We start from the raw sequence: 13,841 nt of genomic DNA, 5'->3' as shown, positions 1-13,841 counted from the left end.
GATTTTGAATGGGAGTCATGAGGGTAGGGAGGTAGAATTAGCATCATGCTTAAGTTTATGATGGTAGCCTTTCCTAATAAGGAAAAGATTTAGCCTCAGCGGCTGGGTATAAAATACAATTTCTATTGCTAAAACACTAGTCTTTGGAAATGCACAATTTGGGATTCCTTTTTTTAAAATTTCTTTATTGATTAAGGTATTCCATATGTGTCCTTATTACCCCCCCAAACTCCCCTACTCATGCCCTCACCCCCCTGTTGTCTGTGTCCATTGGTTAGGCTTATATGCATGCATGGGATTCCTTTAAAGTGTGTCTCAAGTGCTATGGTGTAGAGTTAGTGCTCTTAGAAGCTAGGGAAAGGTAGCCTTCTTGCTGGGTTTGGTTTTAGTTGGCAGTCACCTACAGATAAAAGGGAAAGCGGTCCCTTCCTAAGAAGCCAATCATTATGTGCAATAATTATGGATGGATCTGGTGCCAGGAAATGGCTAAAGGAAAGCTGTGGAGAGTTGATGGTGGCTGTGGTTTCCTTCCCTGAAATGAAGACATTATCTGCATCCTGGGTTGACATGGATCATATGCATCTTCTGGATCTATAATGTAAATCCATCATCATAAGGATAAAAAGTAGCCTTTATGTGTTGAGTAAAATTTGGGGTTTCCATTGCCTGCCACCCAGGATGATCCTGAGGTTTCATAATCTTAACTAATACTAAATAACAGAAAAATTTGATTTGGGAGAATTTCTATGATGAGCCTTCTAAGCATAGAAAATGACCTCTATTTGAATAAACATCAGGGTTCTTATGGATGTGTGAGAATGGAGGAATCTGTTTACTAATAGAATTATTAGAGGATGGGGAATTGTACAATATCTCTGGATTGACTGTGGGCAATACTCAATTGTCCCTTCTGCATTTGTAGTGTATTACGCAGTAAGAAAGAATGTTAAAGTTACAAATTCAGACCAGATTATGAGATACTGAAAGAGGTGTGAGTCTCTAACTTTGTGAACAATAAGTTATTAGTAGCTTGAGCATAACAGCTCTATTTCTTAATCCATGAGCAAGTACTATAAATTCTTTGCTACTATCTATGTAGGAAAACAATTAAAAGAAATGATTAGTAATCCACACCACACAATGTATGGCATTTATAAGGCTGGTTTACATATTGTAGTTAGTAACTGCAACCTTACTTCCATAGATACTATGCCAAACTGTAATTCCTATGGAGTCCAACTTGTGGTCCTTATGTCTTATGGGTCCACATAATAAAGGAGTCAGTCAAGTGGCTGGTCTCTCTGGCTAATGTCAAACTTTACTCAAATGACCCCATGACATTCTAAATAGAAAAGAGATCATGTGCTTCCTAAGTAATTTCCAAGAAAGCCTAGTGAAACATTCAGCTGCCCCTGACCTAGAGAAGTGATTGCTACTGCTAGGCCAACTTTAGATAGGCAGGGAATTTTTTCTGGCATCAGGAAGCTATGTTTCTTGAAACATGGGTTTTAGAAAGCTAGTGGCCTTGTTGGTAATCAGTAGGCTGTCTGTTTCTGCCACCCCTGATATGTAGTTTAAATACTAATATGTCGGCTTGCGGGGAGGACTGCAGGCAGAGTGCTAAAGAGTAGCCGGCCTCCTTTAATCGAGAGTATATGATAGGGTTAGGCCTCCCCTGGACTCCCATGGATTCTTTTCTAATATAACTGCCAGGTGGCATGATTGTGTCTGACATTAGATAAGGGGAAAAGCAAGGTAAAAACAGGTGATTCAGTTATTACAAAGGTCTCCTTCCTAAAGAAGAAATAAGGCCCCTGATAAGAGGCAATCTTTAATATAGTATGAGTTTATATTGAGAATGTTCTAAAGTGCTGAGGTTTTCAGAGAGGAGAATGAAAGGATAAAATTTGTGTCAGCATAATTAGAGTGATATTTTTAATAGATTTGCTCAATACACCCGTCAAAAAGTGTCTCCAACGAAGAAAAAAGAGGATTCATAATCAAAAGCGAAGTGGCCTCCTTATCAATTAGAGTTAGAGCTAATATGAAAAAAATTGCCTGAATAATCCCTCCCCCAACACAGTAAGGACTTAGTAACACTAACTTTGGGTGTGAGTTAAGCTGCTTTCATTTACTTACTTACTTATTTTTATTTTATTTTATTTTATTTTATTTTATTTTATTAGTTTAGTTTAGTTTAGTTTATTGGAGAACCATTGGTTCACAAAATCATATAAGTTTTGCCCTAGCCGGTTTGGCTCATGGATAGAGCATCGGCCCTTGGGACTGAAGGGTCCCGGGTTCGATTCCAGCAAAGGGCACATGCCCAGGTTTCGGGCTCAATTCCCAGTAGGGGGTATGCAGGAGGTAGCCGATCACTGATTCTCTCTCCCTCTCTGAAATCAATAAATTAAAAAAATGTTTTTTAAAAAAAATCATACAGGTTTCAAGTGTACAACTCAACCAAACATCATCTACAGTACACACTGTATTACCCACCCACTGCCCAAAGCAAAGTCTCTTTCTGTCCCTATTTATCTCTCCTTTGCCTACCTCCACCTCCTCCCACCCCCCTTTCCCTCTGGCTACCACCACACTGTTGTCTGAGTCTATGCAATATCTCTCTATATATATCTATCTCTATCTCTATCTCTATCTCTATCTCTGTCTCTGTCTCTGTCTTTATCTCTATTTCTCTAGATATGTGTATGTTTTTTGGGTTAATCCCTTTACCTTCTTGTATCCAACTCCCCAGCCTCTCCCCCTCTGACAGCTGTCATCTGTTCCATGTATCTATGCCTCTGTTTTTATTTTGTCTACTAAATTCTACATATAAGTGAGATCATATGGTATTTATTTTAAAACTCACAGTGCTCCTCATGTGTATCTCATATTGAATCCATGATTGTTTGGGAAATATTATTTTCTTAAAATGCAGTGGATCGAAATCTCTTAAAATGTGATTCAAACCAACTGATCTAAGAGACAGCCATTCTAAAGCAAGATTAATTCATGAATGAGGTCCTCATATGGACAAGGTATTGGCATAGCTCTGTAGAAAGAAACCACAAAGACCAACTCTGAGCTTAAAATCAAGTTGGATAGAAATCTCATAATATTATACAATTTAAACTCATAGGTACCATAGGAATGACAAACATGTAGGACCGTAACAATTGTGTTAATACTTCTCCATTGTAAAGAGAGATAAATAGAAATCAAGAAGGACATTTAAAGCCATGTAGAAGAATTTATATTTCACATTGCATAAATGAGGAGCCATTAAAAGCACTTAAATGGAAAAGTACTGTACTTTAAGGAGATTAATCTTTAACAGTATATAGCTTGGACTTAATGGGGAGGAAGGAATGAAAGAGGAAAGATCAGTTTGCAATTGTCTAGGTAAAAGGTATTGAGGACTAAAACTAGACTGATGGCAATATGAGTAAAAGTAAGTTAAAATATTATTAATGTAAGATTGAATTGCTGCATGATAATGGATTGTGAAACGAGACCCTGTTTGCATCTGATAGCCATAACACTAGTGAACTCCTATACTAAATTCGCTGGAAGGGAAAGATCTCTTCCATAAAAACAACTGACTGAAAAGTCAAAGAAAAAGAAAGAGTTCCCTTTTTCTTCAAAGAGTAACCTCTTACTGAGATTGACACAAACTGTTATGTCATTTTCTTAATATTTGGCACACTTATTCAAGCATGAAAGGATGTTTGTGCAGGATAAACCACTGACCCAGGGAAGGTATTACAGCCGTAGAAACACCCATTTTTTAGGCTTAGGATAATCTCTGGCCCTTTCTTTAAGAAATAATGAAGTTACTTGAGGGTATAGAGAAGAATCTTTTTTTTTTCTTTATAGTTCATAAATCAAAGAGAAAGTTCTAAACTTCCATAGAAAAAAACTGTTGCTATGATAAAAGATGGGTTAGCCCCTGGAGAATAAGAACAACATTAGCTCCCACATTAAATGGCTGATTTTAGGCCCTGGATAACATGAAAGCCAAGACTAAGAGCAGGGAAGAAGGCAAGGCATAAAACCTCCTAAATTTTATAGAGAAATATAAAAGCAATTCCAGTACTGTGAAAGAAATATCAAGAGTATTTTAAATGATCTATATCCAAATATTGTACAACCTAACCCGTGTCAGATTTTAACAGAGAAAAAAAATACCATTTTAATCAAGGTAAATTTAAAAACAAAGAAATTGTTCAGAACTTTGGCTGATAATTGGCTTGTTTTACATTTATAAAATTACTAGAGGCCCAGTGCACGAAAATCATGCACTTGGGCGTGTGCGTGTTGGGGGGGTCCCTTAGTCCTAGCTGCACCATCTCACAGTCCTGGAGCTCTTGGGAGATGTCCAGTGGGAGCGGGCCTAAGCTATCAGTCGGACATCCTTAGCGTTGCTGGACATCTTTAGTGCTGCTGGACATCCTTAGCACTGCCACAGAGGCGGGAGAGGCTCCCGCCAGCCATGAGCCCGGCTCAGAGCTTCTGGATGAGTGGCAGTCCCCTGTGGATGTCATAGTGACCTGTTGTTGTTCTACCGTTCAGTCGATTTGTATATTAGCCTTTTATTATATAGGATTTGTTCAACACAATAATCGAACAATCTTGTAAATCTCAGAAAATATTAAATATGTGTGTGTGTGTGTGTGTGTGTGTGTGTGTGTGTGTATATATATATATATATATATATATATATATATATATATATATCTTCTATATAAGAGCCTAATATGCTAAGTGTCCAGTTGTACGTTCAACCAATCAAAGCGTAATATGCTAACGATGTGCTAAATCCGCTCAACCACTCACTATGATGTGCACTGACCACCAGGGGGCAGATGCTCCAACCAGTAGGTTAGCTTGTTGCTGGGGTCTGGCTGAACGGGACTGAGTGAGATGGGCCAGACACGCCCTGGAGCCCTCCTACAGTCCCTCCCCAGCTGGCCAACATCCCTTGTCCCTCCCCAGCCCCGATTGTGCACCAGTGAGGTCCCTTGTCCTGGCCTGTGCCCTCTCGCAGTCCGGGATCCCTCAGTGGATGTCAGAGAGCTGGTTTCAGCCTGATCCCACAGGCCAGGCCAAGGGACTCCACTGGTGCACAAATTCATGCACTGGGCCTCTAATATACTAGAGAGTCTCTACTATATTAGAGGCAGGGTTCAAGAATTCGTGCAAGGGTGGGGTCTGGCCAGCCCAGCCACAATTGGGGCGGATTGGGGCCAGGCCTGTTGGGAGGAGAAGACGGTGGGAGGTTGGCCAGCCGGCCCACCCCGATTGGGGCCTGATCAGGGTCGGGTCGGCTCGGGGGAGGGGCTGCAGGCGATTGGCCAGCAGGCTCCGCCCCCAATTGAGATGGGGAGGGGCTGTGGGCAGTGAGCTGGCCAGCCCTGGCCCCAAATGGGGTGGGAGGAGCCGATTGGGTGCCAGCGGCCTGGGGGAGGAGGAGCCATGGGTGGTTGGCTGGCTGGCCCTGCCCCTGATCAGAGTGGGGGGGCTGATCTGGGATGGGGCCAGGTGGGGAGAGGGGCCACAGGAGGTTGGCCAGCAGGTCCTTCCCCCCTCCCCGATTGGGCCATTTTGCTGGCCTCAGTGGGCATCATAGTAAGCAGTCATTCCAGTCTTCACAGTGTTCTGGTTGCTGGCTTTTTCTATATATATAGATATTTCAGTTGTATTAATCTGAAATTGAGGTCAAAACAGAACCTTCTCTTTTTCTATTTAGCACTCTCAGTGTCCTGCCCTTAATCAGTATCTCTTGATTTTTCTCTATCTCTGATTTTTGTTACTACTCTCAACATCACTTCTTTCTTAATAAGGTTAAATAATCCTGGCAATGCATTGGAAAACAATCACCAGATTCCTGGGATTAAGGAAAGCAGCTATAGCCTAGTTCAGAACCATGGACAGAAGCCAAATCTTCCTTTATATAGGCTCAAGGAACTTAGTTCTATGAGAACTATCCTGCAGAGACCTTAGGTGACTAGAGAAGAAAGGGAAGAAAGATCAATATCTCTTCTTTCACACTTTCTTTCTTTCCCCTTATTCCACCACTGTTTTATAGACTCTTCTCAATTCTGGTGCAGACAAAGCTAGTACCTTGAGACTACAAAGAAAAAAAAATACATAAAATGGCCTTGAAATGCTATTCATCATACAACCAATAAAACTATTATTACAAATGACCAGGGAAGGGTTAACTTATGTCATATGCATAAGGTGTATTATTTTTATTAATAAAGTGGTTCATATTGGAGAAGGCACTTGTGTGAATTCATTTACTATTAGTTATTAAAGTAATTTCATCCAATTGACTTATCAAATTCTGGGTAGCCATGGGCATGCATAACTCAGACATCCCTCAGAGAAAATCTCAGAGAAGTGTAGCCAGATTATAGCCTTCACCTACAGAATACACTGCAGCATTAACCCAAGGCCACATTCCTAGAGCTGCTCCCAACCAATGACTGAGCATGTGGAAGTAATAGAAATGGCCACTTATGCTCAATGTGGGACTCCTCTAACATACAATCTTCTTCTGGGACTCCTCATAGGTTTGACTGACACTTTCTTGTAACCTAATTTAAGACTTTTCATACCCAATCCCTTCTTCCTCTCTTCCATTTTTCCTCTCCCAGATGTCAGACCCATGTCATGGTCCAAAGGCCCTTCTTGCCTGCTCTTGCTGTCTCTCTACTTCATCTCTGGGATGTTTCTTCCAAGAAAGCTCTTGTACTTCTCTAACACCATCATGGTGTGTGCTTCTAGTATTACCTGTAGCTTACATATTTAACAAAAGTTACCAAGCTTCTGTACAACTACTAGAGGATGTAAAATGTTAAATTTAATAATTTCACTGAAACATGCATCCATCCAGTCTTCTCTCTCGTTCATTTTCCTGTTTATCTTTTCTATCTACATCTCCCAATTCCTTTTCTAGAACTTGTCTAAATTTATTGTGATAGATGGGAAAATTTTGGCAGAATAAAGTTTGGCATGAATTTTTCCAGCAACATTTACAAGAAATGTACGAAGAGATCAGCAGAAACCAGAGAACAGCGTGGTTAGCTCCATTATCCTGTTTCAATGAAGATAGACTATTCTTTCATTGACACTTGAGAAAGGGGAGGGAATGATGAATGTGGAATGGGTCTGAACTGATCAGGAATGTTGAAGATAAAAGAATGAATTATAAAAGAGTATTGTCAAGAAGAAGCAATGACTCCTTATTTTGAAAGTTTGCTCCAGTCTTAGTTTCCCAGGACTAGTGACGTTATAATATTTAGAAGAATTGTAATAATATTTCATTTTATTAAAAATAATTTTAAAATATGTATGGGGAAGTAAAACAAGAAGCAAATCTTTCTGAAAGAGGTTATGACTGAAGGCTTTACTTAAGGGAAGGGTATCTTCAAGATTCTTTAAGGGGAAATACAGATTCAGATAATGGCAAATTGTCATGATGACCCCTCTCCCATAGCATCAGAATTTTAAAATCCCTTAGGAAGTCCTTGAAATGGGCAGTCTCTGAAGAAAACCATGTGGAAAGGATCTATTCAAAATGCAAAGATGACCTGTTTTAGCTAGGCATTTACACAGCTTGCACTTAAAAACATGAATCTAGACTAACTCTGTTGCTCTGACAATAATAAAGTCCATATTCAGACAGAAGTTAGGAAAGCAAGTTGTTATGAAATGAAGGATGCCATTGGCAATGAGGAGTTGCAGGAACTATAAGACCAGAAACTCTATTAGCCTCCAAGATCTTGACATACAACATTTCTTTCATAAGTAAATTGAAATTCAACTTAATTATTTTCTATGGTAACCTGTCATTCATTTTGTCAAGTTATTATTTCTAGTAAACTTGGAGAGACAGTTTGTGTGGGATAGGGACAAAAGAGTAATCCTTTTTTTCCTTGAATTTTCTATAGATAATTTATGATAAGCTTTTATGCAAGCTGGTTTTCTTAAATTTAAATCATTGTGATATCACAATAAGACTGTGAGTAAATTCTTCACATATATAAAGACATAGAAAGTTTTAAGACATAATAACATATTAATTACTTTTATTTGGGAAAAAAAAAGGTATATGTTATTTTCCAGGAGCTTTAAACTTGAAACTTTATATGTTCATTTAAGTGGATGTACTTAACAGAATATTCATTTTTGAAGAATAAAAGTATTATAAATATAACTGTAAGTATTTATTTGCCTAAAAACTCCCTGAAACATGCATCTAAATCTTGTTTCTATTTATATTGAATACAAATGTGTTCAAATGTCAACTCTAATAAAACAACTAATCTGTCTGCCTATACTATGAATAAGCCTTGGTCCACCCATAACAAATTAACAATTTGTTATATGTTTGCTGCAGTATAATTTACAATAATAACACCTATAAATATTCTTTAAAAATCAATTAATAGAAAAAATGAACAAATAAATATTACATAAATATTTTAAAATATTTGCATCACTTAGAAATAAGGAAATGGAAAGTTTCCCAAGACAAGCTGTTAGATGGAAAATGGAAAAGGAAACCATGAGTAGCAGATACAATAAAGGACAGTGAGTAAGCGCTGGAACTAGACTAACGGGGTTTGAATATTGATTTTGTCACTTACTGGCTGTATGAAGGGGAAGTTTGTTTTTTAAAACTATTTTATACATAGGTTCTCTCATTTGTAAAATGCAAGTCAAAATAACACTTACCTCATAGGGCCATTGTAAGTATCAAAAAAGTCATTATACATAAAACAATTGTAAAAGTACCTGCTACAAAGTCAACACTAAACTAGTGCTTGTTTATTTATACACCAAATGGCCTAATTTATGATAAATATACAGCAATACACAATATAAAACAATTTTCTTTGAACTTAGATATGTATGAAGGCACACAGCAAAGGTCTAAGAACATAAATGTCAAACTGATACCAATATATAATTATGAGCATTAAAGCCAATCTTTTTTTGTTTGCATATCTTATAGAATATAATTCATACATTATTTTGTGATTAAATTTTAAATAATTTTTATCCATCCATTAAATGCCACTATAAAAATGATAGTGAAGATTACATTCATTAACTCATTTACATAGAAAACTGTTTACACACATATCATTAAGTACAAACAAGCAGATCAAAGTTAGTATTAACTGTATTAATATGAACACATTTAGCAAAATTATGTGTTTGTATTTGTGTATGGAATGTGAATGTTAATATCTAATCTGGCTAGGTGGTTTTGATATAGAGTCTTCGTATATAGATACATACATACATAATTATACGTATATATATTTTTAAAAAAACCACTCTAGGAGCTACTTTATTGTGAAAAAAAGAAAGCAACAGCGAGGCTATCTAATTATACCATCATGCAACATCCTGCATTCAAAATACATATGTTGAGAACACAGCCAAGTACTACTGATGAAAGGAATACTTTAGAAAGGTTACGAATGTACTTACCCACCAAATGCCTGGAGCGCAGAGAATTTGGAAGCATCCAAATCATTGCCACTTACTATTCGAGCCTTAAATAAAACATGAGGGGAGGGGAAAAAAAAAACAAAAGAAAAGAAAACAGACTTTTAGCATACAGTAACTGCATAGAGGGGAATTTGGGACATGGGTCAACTGCACTAGACACATAACACCTGGTATGACAAATGCTAAGCAGGGTCAGCTCCAAGTCAAAGCTACATGTTTTTGTGAGTGCAGGTTTTGAAATGAGCTGTCAGCATTTAAACAAAGGCACTGGCAGAGTCCAGGAAAGTATATCATATTACAAATACTGTTTGCCCTTAAAACTCAGGATATGCAGGGAAGATCATGGGTCAGTCCAGGAGATCATGATTAGCCAGACTTAAGAACAGATGCTGAGTTTGACCGTAGCAGACCCCTAGGTTGGCAAGTGTAAGCTAAAGAAGCGCAGCTGGCAAGGTGTAACCTCTTCATAAATGCAACATATCGGGGGCACACTTAAAGGACAACCAAATGATGGAAAGCTGCGATAACATGCACATTTCACAACTAAAACAGAGGAACCAAAACAGGTCTAATATGTCACAAACAAACATGTACAAAAGACAAGATCCCTCAGCAGGGGAGAAAATGCATGATTTAAAACCTTTTCATCCACAGAACTGCTATCTGAAAGAGAATCAGGAAAAGAAGGGATAAATGTTAGATGGAGTACTTTTCAAGAAATCATTTAAACATGCACATGAACAAAGTGTTACTATGTTACATTATTTAAAATCATAAATGAACAGAATTTCAAGGTTGAACTCCAAGGGAAGATGGCTAGCAGATCCTCATAATTTAAAAGAGTTGAAAAATGTGCCAGAATGCTTGAAAAGTATCACAGGGTGATCACGGGATTTAATGAAAGACAATGTGTTATACAAAGAAAAGAACAGTTGAAGAATCAGAAGTCCTAGGCTCCAGCTGAGGTTCTGCCACTTACTAAGCACACTGGGCAAACCACCAAATTCTCTAGAGTCTATACCTAGCTTTAAAAAGGCCCCTGATACTATTCCTATTTGCTTCCAAACTTTGTTGAGAGGGTCAACTGAGATCAATATATTCAAAAGTAAACCTCACATGACCAGATTAATTGAGGATATTTTACTAAGGGGTTATTTATGTATGGATTCTCATATCAGAGAACCTAAGAGCTACAAGAGTAATTAAATACATTCCATTTTGTAAATAAGAAAACTGATGCCAGAAGGGGGTAAGTGATTTGATTAAGATTACAAGGCTCGTTAAGGGCAGAAGTGGGACACAAATCCAAGGCTTCTGATCTCCCATATGCTGCCCTTTCGGGCCAATGTTTCAGTGTGTTGACTAGAACAGAGAGGGTTGGCTGGTCCACACTTCTCCAGTGAAATTTTAGATAAACCACAAGGTCAACATTTTTCAATTTCAACCATTCAAGGGCCCAAGTAGAGAACTATACACTAATAAGTATTTTTTAGAACTCAAGTCTAAATCTTCCAGGCTCATCATGGCATGATCCAATTCCACCTTACAGAGTATTATTGTTCTTAAACTTATTAATTCAGCTTTGCTTATTATCATAAAGCTGAAGCTATTTCTCTGTGAATACAAGTTGACAGGAAGCTGGAGCTAGAGTGACCTTGGGTACATGTAGTCCAAACCCCTCTTTTTTCTAGATGAACTACAGAGAGAAAAAGGTTTATCCAAGGTCACATAGCTCAGTGATGACTTTTATTGGTGAAACTATGAAATCAATTTGTTTTCTTGAATCATTAAATTACTGTAACTAAATATTTTTGTTCAATTTTTAGAGATTTTACAATATCTCAGGGTTATACCTTTGAAGATAAAACAAGGTAAGCACAGTATAAAGTAATAATAGACTACTCTTATTTATGGCCATAAATATTTTAAAATACTAAATAAAATATCAAAAATAAAATTAATCATTATTTCTGAAAAAGAATTATCATACCATATATATTTTATTCTGAGCATGATTTAAAATCATGGAATAACTAATGTAATAGGACATATCAATTGGTCAGAAAATATATATTTGCATTTGAGTAGACCCCAAAAATTCATTTGATAAAATTTCACAACCTTGTGATTTTTTAAAAAATATAATTGAAATGAGTTTTCCTTAAGTTTAATACATTTAAAAAAAATAAAAGTCATTAGAGTTATCAACTTAAGTGTGAAATATTAGGGCATTCCCTTTATTATTAAAAACAAAACAAAAACACCTACTACCATTAATTTAACTGATTTATATTAAAACATGAAATAGAAAAAAAATGTAAGTATTAAAAGACAGGATACAATGTTGTTGTTATTTTCAGGAATTACAATTTTAAACCCAGAAAATAAACAAACAAAACCCTGGTCAGCTATTAGGGTTAGTAAAATACTTATGAAAGTGAACATATATAACCAATACATAAACAAAATAAAACAATAATAGTATGTTATTTCCCACATACTATCAGCAATTAGCTTGAAAAAACAATGACATGAGATATGATTTCAAACATTCAATACTTGACATCTCCCACTGAAAACTGATTTCTATTCCCCAAAACTGGTTTCTATATCAACTATCTCACTAAAATAAGGATAACTCAAACAAAGTCATCAATTATTTTTCAGCATCTAACTCTAATCATGCATTCCAGTTCTTTCATTCAATGATTAATTAAATGTTTTATTCATTCACTGAACACATTTTTATTATCAACCAACCCTTTTTGTTCATTTCCACTATTTTCTTGTCTACCTGTGATATTTTCCCCCTTGAAACCTTTCTAAAATACAGGCACGATCACATATCTTCCCTTTTTAAAACCCACCAATGTTATCCAATGTCCACATGAGAGAAAATCAGATTTGTGTATACTGCTGGCTGATGGCTCGTCAGACTTCATTCACAACCTGCCTATACTTTTGTCCTAGTTAAATTCTTGCCCTTTCATCTTTATGCCATGCTCTTTGATACCTGTGTGCCTTTGCAATTTCAGTTTTCTTTCCTAAAACAAATGTCCCCCTTTTCAGCTAGCTAATTGCCAGTCAGCCTCTAAAACATAGTTGAAGCATAACTCCTCTGTACACTATGCACTCTTCCTCTTGGTTAATTCTTACCCTTTGCTGATTTTCTTATCTGCAATCCTCCTAGATATAAGCTCCTCGGTTATATTAATCACCTTTTCTTAATTTCTACTACATTTCTGAAATATAGACGACCAATAAATGTTTGCTGAACACTGAATGAACTTTAAATAAAGCACATGACTTCATGGAAGTATCTAAAATATCTGAATCAAGGAAACATTACATCTTTCTGTATAGGGAGGAAGAATTGTCTTCAAACAGATTTATAGATTTAAGAATTAAAAGCATAATGATAAGTTGTTGCAACCTGAAATATCCTAATTTCAAGTGTAACTGAATTAATAAGTAAAAACATCTAAGACTTTTTAAAATTAGAATTGTGAGGAGAGAAGATACAAATATTAAAAATTCATAAAAGCTAAAACTTTATGGACCCAGCAAATAATAGATTAAAAGCTCAGTGAAACACAAAAGATAGCTTTGTAATAAACCCTTATACTTAAGAATTCAATGAATAAGAAAAGACATATATTACAGAGAAAGAGAAGCACTAGTCAATAAATGATGCTTAGACCATAGATTAATTATCTGTAGTATTCATTTGTATCTTTATCTCACACATATTCCACAAAGTTCGAGATGTATTAAAAAATTAAATATAAAATACAGTAAGAAAATCAAGTAAAACTAGAAAAGAATATTAACCCTATGGAATGAGAAGGTATGTTTTAAACTTAGAGGTAAAAAAGTGATACCAAAAAAAGTTTGATAAATTTGTTATGTTCCTTCATTACTTTTGTATATAAAAACAAAAAACAAAAAATAAAAAACATGTATTTGCTAATATGTTCAGCATATAAAAAGAACATACATGTCTATAAAAATGACAACACTCCAATAAATAGATGCTCAGGAATGTAACTAGATAATTCACAAATTAGAATGCAATAAGAGTAAATAAGCATGAAAAATTACCCAATTTATAAAATATCTAATTATGATTATAAAATTAACAGACTTGAATGATACTTTCATGATATTACAAATAATTCCCAAGTCTGTTAATAGTGTCATGAACCAGACATTGTAATGCATGGTTGATGACAAAGAAAATGATAATAAAATAGTCATGAACTTTTGGTGATGTCTAGTGATTGTTTTGATGAGGAATTCTTAGTTTGGAA

General features: G+C 36.1%; 1 protein-coding gene across 1 annotated transcript in view; it reads right to left on the bottom strand.

The window, feature by feature from the left end:
• Positions 1-13,841, bottom strand: part of UNC13C (unc-13 homolog C) — a gene marked incomplete at both ends in the record, with an annotated part of 518,328 nt that overhangs the window by 398,678 nt on the left and 105,809 nt on the right. The window contains 2 exons of the mRNA XM_079768690.1: positions 9,511-9,575; positions 10,172-10,194. Coding sequence (XP_079624816.1) covers positions 9,511-9,575; positions 10,172-10,194 — 88 coding nt within the window. The remainder of the gene's footprint in view (positions 1-9,510; positions 9,576-10,171; positions 10,195-13,841) is intronic.

This window comes from Cnephaeus nilssonii (assembly GCF_951640355.1).
Source record: "Cnephaeus nilssonii genome assembly, chromosome: 4".
NCBI lineage: Eukaryota > Metazoa > Chordata > Mammalia > Chiroptera > Vespertilionidae > Cnephaeus > Cnephaeus nilssonii.
This window is presented reverse-complemented; position numbering and strand designations above follow the sequence as displayed.